Source organism: Egretta garzetta, unplaced genomic scaffold, assembly GCF_000687185.1.
Source record: "Egretta garzetta isolate BGI_Z169 unplaced genomic scaffold, ASM68718v1 scaffold447, whole genome shotgun sequence".
Taxonomy (NCBI): domain Eukaryota; kingdom Metazoa; phylum Chordata; class Aves; order Pelecaniformes; family Ardeidae; genus Egretta; species Egretta garzetta.
In genome coordinates, this window is record NW_009260397.1 from 2,806,020 (window position 1) to 2,827,543 (window position 21,524).

General features: G+C 42.2%; 1 protein-coding gene across 1 annotated transcript in view; it reads left to right on the forward strand.

Annotated features, from left to right (window-relative positions):
* Nucleotides 1-21,070, forward strand: part of TMEM132B (transmembrane protein 132B) — a 244,248-nt gene extending 223,178 nt beyond the window's left edge. The window contains 5 exon segments of the mRNA XM_009643172.2: nt 8,618-8,823; nt 16,857-17,130; nt 18,526-18,717; nt 19,980-20,490; nt 20,493-21,070. Of these exon segments, the coding sequence (XP_009641467.2) occupies nt 8,618-8,823; nt 16,857-17,130; nt 18,526-18,717; nt 19,980-20,490; nt 20,493-21,070 (1,761 nt within the window).
* The last annotated feature ends 454 nt before the right edge of the window (nt 21,071-21,524 follow it).

A 21,524-nucleotide genomic window follows, 5' to 3' on the forward strand; every position in this document is an offset into this window, starting at 1 on the left:
CCCCCTTTCAGTATTCTCTCTACATAATCAATAAGAACAAAATGCCAGAGCATCTGCCCTTCCTAGCAGCTGCACCACTGCCATGGATGCACAGCAGTTATTACTGAGCCTGAATAAAGTCAGGCCAAGCAGTAGGCTGGAGCCTGAAAGCACACCCACCTTCTCTGGTCCTCCCCTTTCAACCTGTGCACCCGCCAAACTTCTCATCTCCAGCAGGAACGCCCCTGCACGGCATGGAGGAAAGTGAATGAGAGCAGCTGCTCTGCACCTGGGACTGAAATCCTGGCAGATCTCATGTGTTGTTTAATAATTTTGCATAGATCAACAGTTTTTGAATAGTGCACACTTCATTCAGTACAGCAGGTTTTTAAATTCTCATTGTACATTCATGGATCATTGCACCTTTTCTAAGGCACAGCAATTGTCTCTATTGTTAAACCAAAATGTTAATGTCTTCCATGATGTCCTTCCCTCTAGTTCAGTGCATTTCAATGGGGGTTAAAAGGTAAAAAACACTCTAAAACTTCAAATACCCATTCACATCATTACAAGCTATACCTAGTCTCATCCCCCTCCTCCCCTAGTATCCCGATTCCCTCCATCACTGGCGTTCAATAGTGACATCTACAGAGAAAATGAGCAGAGGCTTCTTCAATAAAACAATAGAGTATCACTAACTCCGTTGTGCTAATTGCTGCTGAGCTGCTATTAAAATGGTCCCATGTGGTCTGCGTGGAGCTCTGTGCATCTGTGTAACTGATAATCCCCTCCATGAGCCTAGCGCTCAGACCAGCATGTTTGTCTGGTCTCTTGAACACGCAGCACTTCAGTTTATTATCTGGTTTTCCAAATCTTTGCTTTCCTGGACAAAGGGGTTTCCTTTCCATCTTGCTTCTAACTCCTTGTCATTACATTTCAGACCTGAGTCTAAATTACAGCTTGTATTCTGTACCACTGCCATAAGTAGTCTTCAGAATAGGCCCAGTCTGGCAAACAGAGTGACGGAAACTGTTACTATCCGCACCTGTAATGCTCCCTGTGTGGCTCAGCATAGCCATGGGGATTGCTCTTAGGGGCCTTGAGCTGGGTTGGGCTGAGTGCTGAAGCACTTGGGCTCCCACTAACTCCTCACTTCCAAAGCCGGGGGTTGTCAGACTCTGTTTCTGTCTCTGATGAGAGAAACTTGAAGTCTGGGCGTTGAGTTTTGAATCTCCCACCTTAGTCCTTTAGAACACTAAAACTGAGGAGAATGACCATTACAAAATGGTAATTTCAAAATGGCCTGGATTTCCCAATGGATTCATTCCTGTGGTTTTAGAAATCTCCACCTACCCAGTTAAATGCCTGCTAACCTCTGAAACGCTGGCTCTTGATGCTTGATCATCCTCCACTGAATTCATTTGGATTAACTTCAGCAGTTGTAAGATCAAGACTTACGGTACTTAAAAAAAGAGCCGGTGTATCTGAAAATAACTGACCCAAACACTGCAATATTCTTGCTGACAGCTGATGTGACTGGCCTGTTGCTGTTACGGGATACTACAGTGCTGGGGGGGGGGGCTGAACAAACTTTCCTACTCCAAACAAGATTAGGGATATCTCTTGCTTCAGTGTAGAAGTATGTGGTTTTCTTTTTGGTAGATGTTGCAATTTAAGACTAGTTAAGATGAAGAGCATTGGAAATGCTTCAGACTCATCGTGACATATTTCACTTTTTATGTTTTCTCCGGTGAAAGCTGGTTGTAGGCGGGGGAAAATGATTATATTCCTATTTGTAAGTAGAGCTATTGGCTTGCATTGAGTCTTGCAGTTTGTATACTGTTTCCAGGTAACCTTATTATTCACTGGTAAGATGAAAAGCAAACACACATCAAACACATGGGATGGGGAGTACTTGACTTAAACTCTTGCTATTGTTTCTAAGTAGGAAACAAACCTTAGAATCTACCTCGAGGGATTCCTATAGCCCGCACTTATACCTGAAACTACAGCAGCTATTCCAGAGAACAGTAGTTGGAGAACTGATTTGCCAATAAAACCAAATTAACGTGAAAAGAACGTTTCAAAAATGACACTTCCAAGACTATTCTGCGCATGCCTAAAATTAAAAGGGAATAAAATTCCTGTTTTCATTAGTTTCAATTTCAGTATAATGTCATTTGCCATCCTTTACTCTGTATGCTCTTAATCTACCATTTGCCTCAAATTGCTTGGAGACAATATCTGCAGAGCCCAGTACACATAATTAGCTGGGGCAGGGGGGAGTGGAACTACTGCCAGAATTAACTGCATAGAAAAATCCCTGCTTGTGGCAGAGGCTGAACTGAACGTATTGTTAAGCCTAGCGGGCCACGTGCAAGGCTGCGGGACGTACAACGCAAGGCCTGCTTTGGAAGTTGCACGGCGTTGCTGCAGGGGTGCCAGAAGCAAGGGTGATGTCTCCTCCTCACGGGGTGCTTGGCTGGGTCCTGGCAGAGGATACGACGTCTCGCCGCAGGGGTCCCGCGCAGCAGCACTGCCACCGGCACGGGAAACACGGGAGTCTCAGGACTGGCCCAGAAGTGTCTGGAGGGGGTTGCGTGCCGTTAATGGTGCAGGGCGATGCACCGGGCTGTCTCTGCCGCACGGCCCGACAGGAGACAGCACGTTGTTCTGGGGCAGAACAGCAATTCGACCTTGGCCAATTAGTTTTAATTTTGAAAGGGAAATAAAATCTAATGTAAATTTCTACTTTTATGTTATCATTTGACACGTGCATATGGGCAAATATTGTGCACTTAGAATAATTAACATGTCATGATGTAACGTACAACTACAGCCAAAACAAGAAGTCTGACATCTCCTACGCTGACGACTATCAGGCATAATTGTGAATTTAAATAAAACCAGAATTTCTTAGATGAAAAGGGTTTGGGAAAACACTTTGTTTATTTGTCTCAAGACACCAGGCATATCCTTTCCATCCCTTTGTTTAGGAGAGGCTCCAGCATAGTGCAGAGGGGGCCAGGAGCCAGGGAAGGTGCCAAGGTAAGCAGCTGCTTGAAAGAGGGAGCAAGAAGAGTTTAGGAAGAAGCATCATCCTTCTTTTTGTCTTCAGCTATTACCCAAACACTAAGCCAGATTCCTGAGGCTGAGGAAGTAATTTCAGACTGTGCTTCTAAAGCAAACATGTAGCAATAATAAAAATAAAGTACAAAATAATCCAAACCAGAAAAAAACCTGTTGTGGCCATGCTGTGGCCATATAAAAAGATGCAAGAGGCAGAAGAAAAACACACAACATAAGGGTCTGAAGTAGCTCAGCAAGTCCTTCCTAATGGCCTAACAAGACAATGCCAGAACAATGCCGCAGAAAAGGTGGAAAAGAAGGCATTCAGGAAATACCACAAAATTACAGTTTTAAGATGATTATGAGAATGAGCCATTTACTCTAGGCACCATTCACTTTAAAAATCCTGTTACAGCTGTTCTCTTTGTAGCCTCAGCCACAGTAATGAGACTTTGCATCTCTTACACATTCACGGCAAAGCAGCGCTGTGCACGGTTCCGCTGACCTTTTACAAATGCCTGCCATGTGCTGGTCTGTCACGCCTGGCTCCTCTTCTCCAAGGAGTGGCTCCCGAGGCCGGTGGTGGGTGGGCCTGTCTGCAGAGCACCCCAGTGGCTGAGCCGTGCCACCTTCGGGCTCTGCCTCCTGGGCTGGACATCAGAAATAGGGATTGGAATACGGTTCCAGAGACGGATGGTTGGGAGGTTTGCTGTTGAAAAAACAGGGCTACAAAACTGATGAAATCTGCACATCTGTCCCATTAAACTTAAGTATTTTTAAATACCAGTAGGTCTTGGCTCCATGGGATCTTGACCTCCTCTTGTAAAGGCCAATTCTGCTGAAGTACTGGTGAAGGCTCTTTTGAATGTAAAAGTGTAAAAAGGGCCTCTTTTCAGGGGTGAATTTGACCTTCGAATTTAAATCATTTGGGGACCTGACTGGATAACCAAATGGCTATAGCTCTCAGCTGAAACGACTGTGTCTTAGACCCAATCTGATACACATTGCATGTGCCTCAGCTCCCTCTTCTATAAACGGGTCTTAAAATACCACCATCTTCTTGGGCTTCACGTGTCAAAAATCCACGGGACAGTTTGGCATTGTATATGGTACCGCTCTTACATCCATTTAGTCACCGTTGCTTCATACCGAATTAAACAGAAGTTATTCCTTTGGGTAGTAGTTTAAATCCTTTAAAATCCATTATACGTGTTCATACCCAGCTGTGTGTGCACACACCATTCATGTACGTATCAGTGAGAAGTGTACATCTGAAGGTGAAAAAAGATGAACGTGGAGATGAGGTATGGGCTGGGAAAGCCCTGGAGTGCCGCTGACTGGAGAGGCCCGGGCAGTCGGCCCCTCCTGGCGCCATCTTGCGCTCCCCTCCAACACCAGCATGCACTGGGGAAAAGAGTGGTTGTGCCGAGCAGGCTTCCAGCAGCACAGTCTTGTTTAACCAAACAACTCCGGAGTGGATAACAGCCACAAAGATTGCGACTGTTTTCTGTTAGATCTGTCTCATTCAGTCCCCGTACAAAGTGACCTGCAAGCTGAGGGGAAGGTGTGAGCTTTGGAATCAAACCTGCCCGTACAGATGCACCACGCATTATTTGTTTTCTTGTCAGCTCACATTCCCTCTCTTTTACCTGTTCACCCAAAGGGTGTGTAAACCTGTGCTGACCCGAACATCGAATGGTTTCCCAATTGCTCTTTTGGACTGTTGGCTACTTTTGCACTGGATTAGTCTAAAATGAGGAGGCTGTGACAGGCTGTACAGGGCAAATTGTGCTTTTTACAATTACTTGTGGGGATTGGAGCCAACCACCTGCTTCAAAGCCCGGAGAGGTTAATTGCAGCTCTCTTTCTCTTGACCTGCAGACCAGAGCACATCGCCGGCTGTCCTGCCCTCCTGGTTGCAAACTGTCTCACACAGCACTTTCTGGTTTTGTCAGGCAGCTGGTAATGGATGGTGACAGACCGTTTGAAACAGGCTTGCTCTGTGCATTTTAGATGAGAAGGTGGCGTTCTAAGCTTTTGCTGTGACTTCTCACTGTGTAGTGTTTCCAGGGAAGATTTAACTGCATTTCCCTCTTTGTTCCCTCAGAACCAGCAGCTCTAAGGAAACCCGTGCATTAAGTCACGCGCTAATGTAACTCTGCTGGTGTCTCCCTGCTGCGTCAGAGCTTGCCCCGCGGCGAACCTGAGCGCTTTCTGATGTAAACAGGCACGCACTCCCCGAACTCCAGCAGCAGGTCCTACAAGTTCCCCTCCCAGCAGCGTCACAAACCACTTCTGGAAGTCAGTGTGACTTAGAAAAGTATGGAGCAGACTTAAAAGGGGAGAAAGCGAAGGGGAACATTTGATGTCAGCCGTTGGCCAGAGAATACAGCTGTCGCCAGGTCCCAATGCTCAACGTGTGTTTCTCATTCCCTCTTCACTTTGGAGGAGTGTCAGAGTGCTGTTAGCATGAAATCACAGCTCTCATCTGAGACCTGGATGAAGTTAATTCTTTGTCCTGGGTCTGTAGTAGATCCCAAGTGAAATAGGAGTGCTGGGCATTTTCTGTACAGGCTCAAGGTTCTCCTTTCCTTCACATGAACCAAATCCATTTTCCGTGACAGCTGCTCTAAGGAGTAGTGAATGGAACATGGCGGTAATGAAATGCATGTGAGTGTAACAGAGGCTTCCTCAGGTGAACTTCAGTCTAGCCCAAATGGTTAACAGTGGTCATGGTTTCACATACTTTGTCACAGAATTCAGTTGGATTCAGCTGACTGCTTTGCTTTTCACCCTGACTTGCACAAACTTAATTTTTCTCTAATGCTGTGGTTTGCTTGTACCTAATAAGTAAACTGAAATTCCATCCAGAGAAGTGAAACAACACGTCTCTCTTCAACTTTTCTTATCAAGGCTGGATTATCTTTTGGAAGATGATACACTTCAGTGAAACATGAGCTCTGAATTCTGCAAGGCCACTGGGTGAACTTCTATAGCACAGTTATATATCCTGATTTATACTTACCTCTTGGTCAGTATATAAATGACTGAATGTCTCTGTCTAGACATATAATCTATGAAATTTGTAAGCCTAGCCTGATATTTTTACAGCTACAATTAAAGTCCATCTTTCAGTTCCCTAATTTACCACCTTTCTTGCCTGCTGACAAGACAAGAACATTTTAAGCAGCAAGAACAGAATCTAAAATATTAGCCGCTGTCACGTCAGATATTAGTTATTCCCCCGATCCAGTCTTGATGTTTATCCCTCCCTCTTTGAGTTTTCTTAATTATTTCTGTCTTGTATTAATTCTCATAAAACTCCCTAGATGTAGGCTTTATGTTTTAGAATCTCAACTGCTCATTCAATTAATGGGCTTGATTAATGTGCTTAAACCTTCCAGAGACACTTGTGACACATTATGGGGGGAAACAAAGATTCTGAGTACGCTCCATCTCATCCATGGTACACCTGAGCCTGGAGTTCATTTTAAGCTCTTTCTTTATCAGATAGCTAGATTTTTATTTGTTTCAAATTCTTGTACTCATTAAGCATTTATATGGAAGGAGTATTCTCTCCAGAAGAGTGACTTTGTTTCCTTTGTCCCATTCCTCACAACCTGGCTGAGTCCCTTTGTAAAAACGCAATTGTCATTTCAGTACATTGATTAGGATCTGAGAAGCTGACTTGAAAATGGCAAACATGGAAGTGCACCCTTTTTACTTACTTTATATATGGGTATTGGATATGGAGAGAAAAACATCAGACAGTGAGCTTTTCTAACAAGAATCTCAAGGCACTTGACAATATTTTTAGCAAAGCTATTACCTGATAATAAGCAGTACAGAAGAATGACAGTAGCGGCACAGTGATGCTACAAAAGGGACAGTCTGACAAGTTTGGCCGTGTGGTCTCACTAGGTGTGAAACGGTCATTTGATGGTCCCTGTTCAGTGGATATGTACCAACAGATCAACTGGCACAGTGTTTCCCAAACATTTCTCCTTCGGTGCTTGGCTTGAGAGTTGCTATAATTTTCAATGGCATCACAATAATTCTCTAAGTAAAACTTGTCACAACGACCTGCATAAAGGTTGCTTGTATTCTTTGGCTTCTGAAGTAGCTGATTCTTAAGCAAGTTGCCTATAAATCTTAAAAGCGTTACGAGAGCCATTTAGGCAAAATTTTGTTATGTAAATGTTCTCCACATGATGGCAGAACGCAGGTACTGCCCATCTAACAGCAATATGCTACCTTAGAGCTCAAGAGAAAAATGATGTTATTGCATATGAGATTCAAAGCAGGACAAACAATTTCAAAGTCGGAAGTGAGGACTGTCTTTGGCAAAAAAAAAAAAAAAAAAAGGCTGCTACACACTTTATGTCATTTTTCTTGGCTCAGTAACCCCTAATTCCTCTTAATATCAGAAAAGATTTGAAGTACATTCGCAGAGCAAAACCACCCTGTGTTTCAGCATATTCCCCACTGAAGTCTTCAAGAGTTATCTCAGTAACTCCAGTAAACCAGAATTTAATCACTGGCTTAGCCAGAATCCCTTCAGATCTGCATCCCGGTGCATTATACAACATGACACAGACCAGTCCTGACAGGAGAACAAAGTCCATTTCCGTAACACAACTACATCTCATAAGCCATGGTTTTAAAAGATTAAAACCACAGTACATGGACTCTGCTGGAGACCATCACCTCTTGTCGCTTCAAAGCAGAATGCAAACCTGTATATACATACATATATATGCACATATGCAGGTACATATATATAATCACGTTATACATTAATCTAAATACAGAATCTAAAAGTATACATGCACACATTCATAAATACATTAAAAGCCCGTACCTCATGAAGAGGAGTTCCATCTTTCCAGGATGAGGTCAGATGCGCTGTTACATCATGTTCTTTCTATAAATAGGATCTGTGCTCAGGACCTTGATTTTGTGCCAAAGAATCCCCGAGACCAAGAGGGTGGATGAGTTGTAGTACGGAGCCCACGTGCTCGTTTTGGCAGTAACTTTGTATAATGACACAGAGCAACTATGAATACATTTTGCTAAAACAATTACTGAGAAGTTCTAAAAATTAATGCTTCTGCTGCACTTCTGCTCATGAGCCATCAGGGGATCTTTGTCTTTCAGCATTACAGTGCTCAAGGAAAAAGGAAAGGATTCTGTTTTATGGTTCTGAGTCAGTCTTTTTCTTACTAACATATGGCCCTGTTTTCTCCAGGTTCTTTAAGCAAGTTGTAAACATAAACTTTGATGCACATGGAGTTTGATTCATGAAGAGTTTAATTTGCCTAGTATAAAAGATTCACATAGGTTATATAACATCATTAAATTATTTTTGTAGTTCGAGTAGTATCCATTGAGGAAAGCAGAACTGTTTCCCTGGGGTCCATTTATCACTGTTTGCCACTAATTAAAGAACTGAAGATACGATATGCATGACTCACATTATCAGTGTTGTCTTTGGACTGGTGCATCACTCCTCATGCTTTCCCAGGAACTTTTATTCATTTCCTAATTAATATATTTTTTTTTTTTTAAGGTTTCTGACAGATGTGACTCCATCTTCGTTAATGGCAAGGAAATGAAAAGCAAAGTGGATACTATTGTTAACTTCACTTACCAGCATTTTACCACCCAATTAGAAGTGACGGTCTGGGTTCCACGGCTCCCGCTGCAGATTGAGATCTCTGATACAGAGCTTAGCCAGATCAAAGGCTGGAGGATACCCGTCACCTCCAACAAAAGGTATGCCTACAGCATTGGCACAGGCCGGGTACGTGCCCAGGGCCTCGGATTTTAGAACACAACAAATTTTTAGAGTATTTATTTCTCAGAATTTAAACTCTCCTGTTTAAAGTTAGCTTTACAGTCTGGCTTAGTCTTCATTATAACATCCAATAATAGGCTAGACTTTATCCTGATCTATATAGTTTAAAAGTCAGTGGCTTTGCCTGGAGCATTAATCGATTCTACACAGTCTCAGGAAATCATATCATACTCTCTGATGTGCAAATTTGAAGAAAAGAACCTCGACCTCTCCCATCCTGTATGTAAGTGGGGGGGGAGGTAGGGAGAGAGAGAGAGGGAGAGAGAGATCCAGCACTGCCAGTGCTTAAGTTTCTGTCTACAGTGCTAAATAAAATAGGGCCTGGGAGGGAGTCAGGTCACTGGGCACTGGCGGGGGCGTTGGACTAGATGATCTTTAAAGGTCCTTTCCAACCCAAACCATTCCATGATTCTATGGCTTTGGAAGATTACTCAGTCTTTGTACAGATGTACTCTACAGCAGACCTGGCTGAAGCATTATTTAGTTGATCTGAATTAGGCAAAAATCCCACTTACACTCCTATGAAGACTCTGTTCTAATGAATGGATTCTACCAGGACATGTGTGGATGGGGAAAAAAAAGGGATGGAAGAGGGGCAGGGATTTTGAGCTCTGTTCTATCTATCCCTACTGAAATACCAGTTGTAGAATAACCATTGTTTGGACAATCTGCAAGATTAAGAACTTCCAGGAATACTGCTATATTGGTGAATTTCAGGCTAAGTTGAAAAATACTACTGGAGGACAAGGCATGACACCAGCTCAAATTTATTATACAGTGAAAAAGCATTTCTGGCAGCAGTAACTGTAGTGCTAAACACCGTGGCAGTTGTAGCGAACACACTTGATTTGCCCAGGAGAACATCTGAGCTACTGAAGAGCCTTAAAGAGCCCAAACAGACAGCAGTGGAGTAGAATTATCTAACACTTTATGAGGGCATAAAACTAAGGTAGCAGGACACGATTTACAGGATACTCAGATAATGAGCTCCAAAGAAGGAGACTGACTTACCTTTTGGCTATGTGGACATTTTTTCTGGCTATGGTAGAAGAGGTGATGAGGATCTGGAACAAGAGAAATTTGTGTTTGCTTCAGTGACAAAGGCAAAGTTGCCGTTTGTGGAAGGAAGCGATGTGCTAGGTGATGTATGAACCAAACATATGCCGCCTGCGTAAAGTTTCACTTACCTTCTTCTGTCTGTAATGTGCCAGGCGCTGAAGACTCCCTTAGGCGCAGCTCCTACTAAAACCAGTGGGGATTTTGCTGAGTAAACGGCTGCAGGATTAGGCTGTTGCTGTTTATTGTAGGAGTAAACTTTCAGCAGCAAGCTCAGTGAGTTAGACATTCAACTGTGGTTAACGGTCGTGGACATTCTGACTTTAAACCCATTACACACAGTGCTGGAAATTTACCCCCCGGTGTCTAGTTCTGATTTATTTGGCCAGCTGAAATAAAGATAATGGTCTGACAGTCTGCTGTGTTTGCAAGCTGGCAAGCAGTGCGAGTCTGCTGCTGCTCGGATTGCATCTGAACTGCTGGCACATCTTCAGCAAGCGTTTTCTGTGAAGGGTGGAAGAGAAAGTATGGACACTGTATCATTCCCCAGAACTGCAGCTGGTAGTTTATGACATTGTGTGTCAGCAGTCCATGCCCGTGTGAACGGGAAAGGCTTCAACTAGAAATAAATTATCTCTTGTTTTATGGAGCATTCATGTGGATTTTTTTTTTTTAACTTTGGGGGGGGTATCCTAAATCAACAGGCAGTCTAGGCCTAGCATTAGTTGTGCTTACTCTGACATTTACTTTGTACATTTCCTTTGTTTTTAGACTGGATGAGTTTTACTTGAGATTTAGTGGCTTTTCCTTCTGGGTGGTTTTTTTTTTTATTTTTCTCTTTAATTTTTAATCCACTTATACCTCCGTCTCCTTCATAGCTACATGTTTCCCAATATCCTAAACATGGGGGAGATTTTATGATGAGTTTTTAAATGGTGACCTGAAGCACACAAGACATTTGGACTGCAGTCAGGAACCACAGGCTGGCTTCCCGAATCCTCATTCAGTGCTACAGCCAGAAGGCCACATCCGCTTATTCTGAAGAATGGTTCAGCCTGCAGCTCTGCACAGTACCCCCCCAGTATGTATAACAGAGTGTTAGTGCTGTACAGTGAGAAGGTTGTCTCGTGTGAAATCTGAGAATAGGTTTGAAAGAGAGAGCAGAGTGCTTTAATCTTTTAAAAAAAACTAAAATCCACGCATTTCCCAGCAGGTGTGGTAGCCTTAGCATTTGCAGTTTCCATGAGGTTTTTGATATCTATCCTTAAAGGAAGCTAATTCAAAAAGAAGAGGGCATCTAACTTTTGGATTCTTTTGAAAGCCCCTGCCAACAGGCTTAGGCAGTCTTAAATTTAGGTTCAGTCACACGTGGCCCACAGGTCAACTGAAACTGTGTCACTGTCCTCAGGTTTAGTCATGGAAGGATTGTACCATGTCTTCTTTATTCCTGACCTCACCACAGACAAAACAATTTTCCACTCCTGTTCGCTAGGGTTGGTATCTTCACACCGCTCCCTTGTCTTCCCTGCAAGAAATAAACATTGCTATAAAGTAATTCATCAATGTACAGAGGGTAAAATTTGTGAGCATTTCTTCTAGGGATCGTGCAGAGGCACTTCAGCAACCTCCAAACATGCCTTCATCTCCGCTGGTCCCTCACTGCCCGTTCCCACGTGCTCAGCGTGGCTGTGCTGGTTCAGTTGTCTGAGGGGCTGAGCCAGATGGCAAAATATAACTGGGTTTACAGAAATCTTTTAACTGTTTTTACTGGGCTGTCTACAAAAGAAGCGCTTGTGAAACTACTGCCTCAGCTTGGCTGTTCTTCATCTGGACATAGCTGCTTCTCTTTCAGACCTGGAAAAGTACTTATATGCCCCAAATCACATCTCTTCTTTCCAATGATGTTTGTTAATCTAATAAAATGTATTGTTTCTCCCTATAAACCCTGCCATGTTTGCAATTGTAAAATACACGGGATTACAGACATGTTTGCTTACCTAACTTCTTGTATAATTTCCACAAAGCAATGAAAAAAGACAGGGTCTTTACAAAAACTTTACAAGTGGGATGTCCCTAGCTCAGTTTGAACTGTGGCTGTTTTCACCTGAACTGCTGTAAGAGCAGGAACTTGCTAGAGGAACAGAAAGAAAAGCCAGGCTGCTTTTATCCCAGAAACTGGAAAAAAATACAGTCTTCCCTAGGTAAGAGCAGTACTACAATTTGCCAGATCAGTCTGTAAATGTATGGCAAACCTTTATTATTATCCAGAGGAGAACTTGATCTCTGGTGTGTGCTACTGCAGATATGAAGAGCCTCCCTTTCCAGATGAAAGTTGGCTCCGTGGTTCAGCTCATGGTATGTGGTCCTCGAACCAGCGCGGGCCAACAGAAACCCTGTTCCTGCAACGGGCTGCAGAAAAGCCCACAATCTCAGCAAATGAAAGGTGTATATTTAAATTAAAGTCAAATACTGGAGTGTAGAAGAGGTCCAGGCAGACTCTGCTGGTCTAACAAGTACATTAATTTTGATTCCTCATGCATCTTCAAATTACCACCTTCTGGAAGCCCCTGCACTAGCTCTGTGCACGTACATCTACACGGGATGCGTGGCTTCAGCTTGCATTAATAGGAGTTGCATGGCTCAAGGCTCACAGAACAAGCTGGAAATTTAAGTAAATATTTGCACCTGGGATAGCAGGTTGTTTTCATACGGCTCCCAGGGAGGCAGACCTCATGCAGTGTGACTCCAGCGTATGCTTCAGCGTCAGGCACATCGGTCACTGGACTTTTACCAGCATTTGGCCTTACTGAACAAAAACTGAAAAAGCCATTACTAAGTCATGGTGACTGCAAAGCTCTGAGTAGCATCAACCTTTGAAACCTGTGAAAGAGAGTTAAGCCAGACATGGTATTGCTTATGAATGGCGGCTGGCTGAACTAATGGTTAATTAGGTGGTACCTCTGCTTTGGTCCTGGCCAGTACTAGAGACAAAAGCAGGAAAGTTAGGCTAAGTTAAATGAAGGAAAAAATAAACTGCTTTAGTTAAACCTTGGTGTGAGTGCTGCCACTCAGAACTAGAGCCGTCCTTTAGAGCAAATCCAGCGAAACTGGATTCAAACCATTCCGTTCGTAACAACGTCCGCACAAAGCTTGAGCATGCTGTAAATTCACTCATTTAGTTAATGACTTTAATGTCCTATGGAGATAAGGCTGTAGAGATTTTTGTTAATAGGTAGACTATTTTCAAGCTCTGTAAAGGTACCAAATTGCATTTTTTTCTTGAACTGTGAGTGGAGCTATGTGCAACTTATTTCTGTAGCTTCCCCTACATCAACTTCTAGTGGCTTGTATTTTGTATCCAAAATAGACTTTTTTTTTTTTTTTCAATTAGGGGTGTTGCAAATGTTTTTTTAAATACAGAACTCTTTTTAATGAGTATTTCAAATTCAAACCCAGCAAAACTGATTTCTTTAGGGTTTTTTTTAACAGAAAATTAGCATCTGGCCCAAGAACTTGATGCCTGGTTTGCGAGTGGTACAAATTAAGAGCGGCATACTCAAACTGCTCACAGACAGTGTCTATAATATAAAGTTGACAGATCACTGATTAGATCAGTGCTAGCAGGCACCCTTGTAATAGGGCTGCGTTTTAACTCATCTCTCTGGCAAAAGCTTTCTCTGTGTGAAATGTAAATTAAATGTAATTTTGGCAACCTTGGTTCACTCCCAAAAGGCAAAAAAATCTTCCAAGCAAGTTTGCAAAGCAGCAAGAAATAGGATAAGAATGCGTCTGAGGGGTACCCAGAGCTAACCTTGGACATGACCAAGGGCCAAAAAAGCACAATATGCAGCAATAGCTTATATTCACGTGTCTTAAAAAGAAAATGAGCTCACTGCTTATTGAAGGATTTTTTAAGCCTACTGAAAACACTGTAACAAGAAGTTTAAGACTCTAAAGGGAGCTATGCAATTCAACAGTTCTCAAACATTTTCTTGGGCCCATGGAGACAGAACACTGAAATACTCTGACTTACAAACAGAATCATGGATTTGTGGCTTTGAAGTGGAAATGGGTGTCGTTTAAAAAAAAAAAAGACGACCTCGAGTTGGTACCTGGTAAAACCAGCCTTGCAAAGCTTGTACTGAAAATTCCAACACCTCTCTTTTTACTTTGCACTGACATAAGAAAGTGCTTTGCCCATTCCATGATTTAGCGATGCTTTTCTGATGTTCCACATTTGCAGACGATAGAAACCATATATTTCTAAGGAGAAGTACACAGGTATAAACACCTATAAATGTTTCTGTAACCAAATGAAGCCCTTACCTTTTTTTGTTAGTGATACCACAAGAAAAGAGTTGGGCATGGATAATCCTTTTTCGGTTTGTAGTTTGTAGTACTGGCTGCCCATAGAGTCTTAAGCCTGGCAATAAGGGCAGGAGCACTCCCTCTGTGCCCTTACGCAGCGCTCCTCATCTCCGGTCATTCTTCCCACAACTCACATTTCGGGGCTGTATGGAACTAGGGTTGAACAATTCTTTTTCTCAAAGTTTTTTGACTGCATTTCCTCTTGAACAGTCCAGTAGTCTGAAGTTTTAAACAGTGGAAGAAGTAGAAATAAGTAAGTACGTGCAGAAATAAATATGAATAACAGTAACACATGGGAGTGGAGTAAAACATCTGGTTACGTAACAGAAACAGAATTCTGTAAAAAAAATTAAGTCAGCGTGAATGTTGAACATGTGAACATTTTTCTTCAAGCCACAGAACACTGGTTCTATGTCTCTTGTCCCATAAGAAAACTGGTTCCCTCTGGTCCTGTGGCTCTTTTCCCTGAAATCCCAGAAGTACTTCTTGTCTGAATAGCTCCTGTGCATTCTTCTACAATTCTGCACAGGTACTAATGTTACTGTCTGTATTACTAAAAGAGGGTCAAATCCCAAAATCTTGGAGCTAAACCTGGTTTTCCCAACATTCTGAGATTACTCAGAGCTAGGTTATGGTTTAGGGGTCAGAATTCTAGGTTATGAAGAGGGTCAGAATACAGGAATAAATTGGAAGTGGGAATGTTAAGGAGTTCAGAAACTCTTTTATTGCATTACAAAGCCAAAAGCAATCTACATAGGCATGGGCCACGTAAGCTCTATGAATATCCCCCTTCTAGTACTTTCCGTGCGGCTGTTTTGCTGACTGGCTGGCTTCAGCTCATAGTCCAGATTGACACTTGTGTTGGGAAGGAAAGAACAATTGAATATTTCCCTGAAATACCCAGCTAGTCTAATTCTATAAGACTAATTTCTCTGTGTAATGTAAATCCTATTTTAGGATTCTGTTTTTTTCTTTACAATTCAGTGGTTATTCAATGATGTTTCATTCAGCGACTAATGATGGACACTGTTGTTTACAAAACCAAAAAGGCTGCACCAAATACCGTTTACTTGAGGCCGAATATATATATATTCAGCTAAAAATTGATGCATTGAAAATGTATTTGCAGTGTATTAGATTCTGTAACACCAGGACTTTCTACCATTTTGAAGAGCGTAAGGGCTTTTCTTAGCTGTGTTTTCAGCTTACTGTTTGCCAACTTTGTCATAGAACAATTTATAACAAAAGCAATTCTGTTTTATAATAGTTTTTTCATAGCTGGTATTTCAAAGGAGAAGATAAGGGAACACAGTAAACACAAAACTACTTCCCAAAATACTGTGAAAAATAAGAGGCTTACCCCGCATTTCCCACCCTTGCTATAGAGGTGGCTTCAGGCTCAATAAATAAGTAAAGGAGGACGGCAAATTATTTCTGAGCAATGAATTCCACAGCATGGGGGCATAATGAGTAAAAGTGTGACCACCTAGTGCTTAATACCTGACTTGAAAGAGATAAGAGAATCCATGTGTTTGTCCCAAGGAATAAACAATAGCGAAAGAAAAAGAATGATTGGAAACTGGGTTTTAAACCAGACAAAATTCCGTGAGGTGTGACAGCACTGCTATCACATACAAATCACTGTGATGCCTCGTATAAGGTTTATGGAAAGCTGTTGTATTGTCACGGGTTACATTTTGCAAGGGGCACAGATAGTTAGAAAATGTTAAATAAAGTGTGTCTAATGCTGCAGTTGTTCCTGTGGGGTGAGTGCTGGTCTCCACAGTCTGGCGTGGCGTTTGTACATCCGAGTAACTGATGTCCTGAGTGGTAACTTAAGTACCTAACTTGGTTTTTGTGGAAGCCCCATGTGGTCATTACATAACTAAATACAGCAGACACCTGCATGACCTGGATGAGGTTTGAGGTGCAATCACGGTGTGTTTCTCAAGTGCAGAGGGCTAAGGAGCCTAGAGCCGTGGGCTAAGGTGGGGCAGCAGTGAGTCCCGACTGTGTTACAATAGTTTTGACGAGCTGAGCAAAGCGATACAAATGTTATGGGCAAAGGTGGAGGAAAGGACGCTAAAACATCAAACATCTCCTCCCATCCCTGCTGAGCTGCTGCAGGGGTTTGTACCAGAACTGCCCTCTCATAAACATTTCACACTGTTTTCCTTAGCCCTCTGCAAGACTGGACTGCCGCTCAGAGACACGGTGAACAAGCGGTGGTTCCACTGAAATCTCGGCAATGGCAGACATATTTTCAAGTTGCTGGGAGGTTCCCACTCAAACAAAGAATTTGCTAACAGAAGCAACTGTAGCTTTTAAATTGTACAGCACAAAAAAATCTGTACAAGCATCTCACCCAGAGTTAGTAACCTACACATGCAAAATGTGCTTTCCTATTTCTCACACAGTAGCAGGCGATGAGAACATTGATCTAACTGAAAATGCCATGCAACTGAAGCTCTGCAGTGCTGTAGGGAGATCACGGCCATGCAGATAACAAACCTGGATGTGTTTACAGGCCTACCCGTGACAGCGAGGACGAAGAGGATGATGAGAAAAAAGGAAGAGGTTGTACCCTCCAGTATCAGCATGCCATGGTGCGAGTGCTCACACAGTTTGTAGCTGAATCCTCTGAGTTTGGAGGCCACTTGACCTATATGCTAGGCTCTGAGTGGCAGTTTGACATCACTGACCTTGTGACTGATTTCATGAAGGTAGAAGAACCCAAGATTGCTACGCTTCAAGATGGCCGAGTTCTGGCAGGTCGTGAGCATGGCATCACCACGGTCCAGGTACAGCCTAAGATGCATCTGCAGCTTCCGTAGAGAGAGTTCTGGAGGCACACACATGAACTAGTTAGTTTATAAAATTAATTGCTCTCAGAAAAAAGCTGGAAAAAAAAATTTGCTAAACATGAAAGGAAGTTTGAATGGGTTTTCATTTTTGCTATTTGTCACTTCCATAAAATACCTTTAGATGAAACTTCTGAAGGGATTTATCCATGTTAATCTAACTGGCAACACAGTGAGATTTTTCTGAGCGGTGAAACAAGTTACATGGTGCACATAACTACCTGCTTTTAATTTAAGTAAGTGGGACCTTATGAACTTGTTAGGAAGTTTTACCGAAGAACTACGTGCATCTTTATACGCTTAAACATATTTGAAAAATTAGTCCCTTTATATTCACAAAATGAAACACAAAAAAAATATATACAAAAATAATCTTCAGAAATCTTTCAGAGTCTTCATATTCACCACCCGTCTCTCTGTCTAACTTCACGCATAGTTCTTAATGAAAACAAAGGAATACAAGCACTAGGGCTCTTATTAACTCCAAACATCCATAGTGTTCCAGTCTCTGAGTTTCCTTTGTAATCAACACAAAGGAGCAGGTACTTTAGGGCTCAGCTCCTTTCAGCCTAAAGCAAACATCTCAAAGAGGTCAAGGGATTTCCACCCTGAACACGTCTCTCGCTCCAGTGACTACAGAAGAGCAGAAGGCAGCTAGCTCCGATGCGGGTACCTACGCTGTAGACTGCTCATGTTAGCTTAGACAAATCACACCTCAAATAGTTTGGGCTTGAACCAGCTGTTTCTGGCATCAGTAGAAAGATGACTCCTTCTGAGCATGTTAGAAATGAGGTTTTACAGCAAACCGACAGGACTATTGTGGCACTGAAAAACGCAGAGAGGCACCCAGTGGGATTTTCAAAGGCCTTTTGCAAAGCTCACTTTCATTTCATTCAGGTCCTCTGTCCCTCTAAAGGCGGCAGGCCAAGTTCCTATCGGCCCGGCTTTTTACACTTATTTATTCCCTTACTGAGTTTCAGCGTTAATCAGTGTCTTACACTATGTCTTGTGCTATGCTGCATTTGTGGGAGGTTTTATAGACCACACAAAAATTACTTCTTTTTTTAAAAAAACAAATCCATTTAATTTAATCTAGACTCCGTTGTTGAAATGAAGCTGCAATTTTGAAGTGATTGGTTGTTTTATTAGATTATTTTTGTAAATAACGTAATTTAGCAGCAAATGAGTGTAATGTCTTGGGGGAAATATCAATTATAGCTTATACATGGATGTGACAAACCCAAGATTAATCTGAAGTGTTATGCCGATTAGAGTCTAATCTTGCTTTACAACACAGTTGCTGTTTCATGCAAGGCACTTGCTTTCTCTTTCAAGGTTCTGTCACCTCTTTCCGATTCCATCTTGGCAGAGAAGACAGTGATCGTTCTAGATGACCGTGTAACCATTACAGATCTAGGCGTACAACTAGTTTCAGGCTTGTCCCTCTCCTTACAAATCAGCAAAGGAAGTAAGAGAGCTATCGTTTCTACCACCTCTGCATATGATATCCTTCATACTCCGAAACAGGTATGATCCAAAACAGTTCATAGAATTAATTTATTTGTTTACTGTGCTTTGTCAGAAGCGAGGGAGAAGCTACTTGCCATAAATTTCAGACAGCGCATATAATGTATGGCTTTGTGCAAAGCAGTAACTTCACACAGTAAAGGCTGTTCATCTCACTGACCAACTCCTACAGGTGCAAACACCCCTACAGAACGGCCATTAAACTCTTCAGAACTTGTCTGGAGACCTGTGCAGCACAGTGAAAGCAATGGACATGTTTGTGCATGCATAATGCTGTAGAAAGCATGTACGTGCCCCTCAAAACACTTTTAGCTATGTGAGCAGAGGTAGGAACCCCATGCCTCCATGGTCTCACAAAGTCACTTCAGCCAAAAGGACGCTTGGCTGCATGTCTGGAAGTTTTCATGATCTGCATTGCTGAAATCTGATGAGTTTGTTCTTACTTTGAACCATGTAATCTGAGGGATTAAATGGTTTTCGACGAGACCACAGAATAAATTGCATGCATCTTTTTTATAGTATTTCTTATAGAATTGCAAGTCTCTATCACTAGAGAAAGCGTAACTACCTTTTTAGCACTAGGAACTTGCAGTAACACGACAAACTGGTTTGCTCAAAACATCCTTAAAAGATGGCATTTTTGTGTTTCTGTAGTTCCTAGAAAGGACTGCAATCACGTTTGTATATTTCACATAATCTCGTATATTTAAAAGCATGACAGGAAATTTAAAATATTGCACTGAGATGTGTTCTTAACCTGCTTTGTTTCAATGGGCTGAATGGGATCCCCATTCCGACACATAACAGCTCTGTGAGTTGTATTGAATATGGCATTAGACCTGCAGTGTTACGGAAATTCCCCGTTACAGGTCCTTTATAAAACGAATTAAACAGAACTTTGGAAATATGATTATTTTCATCATGGGGCCCTGGCATTCAAAAGAGACTTCTCACTGCAGACTCAAAAAAAAGACTTGTCAATTTTCTTTCTGTCAGCACCTTTTATTAAATTTAGATGACCCTGTCTTTGGTAGTTCCTGAAGATGAGATAAATGCCTAAGTGGTCTGGAGAACACAAATCTGCAAGAAAAAATGAGAAGCAGAACAGACATTTTGATTTTCATTTTTTTAAAGACAAAATAAACTAAAGTTAAACTGTGTGTTAATTTTGCCAATGTCAAACAGATTTGAACAACTAGGTGGCTGATACATGCTCTCCTACCTTTGACACATTTTTTTCTCATCCTCTCTCCCCTCCCCAGGAAGCCATAGTCAGTGCTTGGATTTTGTTCAGTGATGGGTCAGTGACGCCGCTGGATATCTATGACTCCAAGGACTTCTCGATCACCATCACGTCGCTGGATGAGATGGTAGTGTCTGCACACCAAAACCTTCAGTCCAAATGGCCTGGGGTAGTGGCAGAAGGGGATGGGCAAGGACCTTTGATTAAAATTGAAATGGTCATCAGTGAGCCATGTCAGAAGACTAAGCGGAAGAGCATTCTGGCTGTTGGGAAAGGAAATGTCAAAGTGAAGTTTGGTCAAAAAGATTCTGACCAAAAAGAAAGCACTAATGACATTGATGATGTGGATAGAGATTTTAAAAGCCATGCAAGCAATTCTATAGAGAAACCTGCAGAACAAGAGAGGACAGCACAAGAATGGTCCAAAAACCATGAGGACATGTCCAGTCATGAGGACAATGCAAACAAAAGCACAACTTTCATATCTCCCATTGATCAGGAGTCCCTGGAGGATGGCCAGCTCCAAAATAACTCACATTGACTCCAAGAGGATTAACAGATTTGGAGATCGGCATGTATGCCCTGCTGTGTGTTTTCTGCTTAGCAATCTTGGTCTTTTTGATTAACTGTGTGGCATTTGCTTGGAAGTACAGGCATAAAAGGTTTGCTGTGAGTGAGCAAGGCAACATCCCCCATTCCCATGATTGGGTCTGGCTTGGAAATGAGGTTGAACTGCTGGAAAACCCAGTTGACATTTCGCTCCCATCAGAGGAGTGCACTACCATGATTGACAGAGGAATGCAGTTTGAAGAAAGCAACTTTCTCCTTAATGGGAGCTCCCAGAAGACTCTTCATAATCATATCCTCAGATCTTCTGAGTACCTTTGTGAAAAAGAAGTTAAAAGTGAACCTATAAATCCTTCTGGGCCAAAGCAGAAGCGAGTAAAGTTCACTTCATATACAACAATACTGCCGGAGGATGGAGGCCCCTACACCAACTCAATTCTATTTGACAGTGATGATAATATTAAATGGGTATGCCAAGATATGAATCTTGGTGATTCCAAGGAACTTAGGGACTATATGGAAAGACTGCAAGACAATATGTAAAACTACTTTCTTATGTTTGTAATCACCTTTATGCCTTCTGTTTATGGATGGTGGAGCAGTCAGTCCAGTCAGCAATAGGAACAAGACAGTCCAACCTTGGAGTTACTGAGATGATAACCTGATATCACTGAGCAGGTACAAGAGGCTGGCTGAGTTAAACCTGTTTCACCACAAACCAGGATGTGCCCCTAAAACAGCTACCTGTAGGTGTTGGAGGTGTCACACGCGATGGCTGTTTTTGTATACTGCCTGGTACTAGCAAAATGCTAATACAACTACGCTCAGACTCAGAGGAGACTTCATTTGTTTGTCATCTCTCATGATAAATGGTAAATCAGAAAAGAAAGGGATATCTGTTTGCATTGATTTTTCTAGTCGTCGTCCTTTGTAAAGCACAGTGGACATTTCTTGCTTACAGCCTGAAACGAGGCTTACGTTAAAAAGGATCTGAATG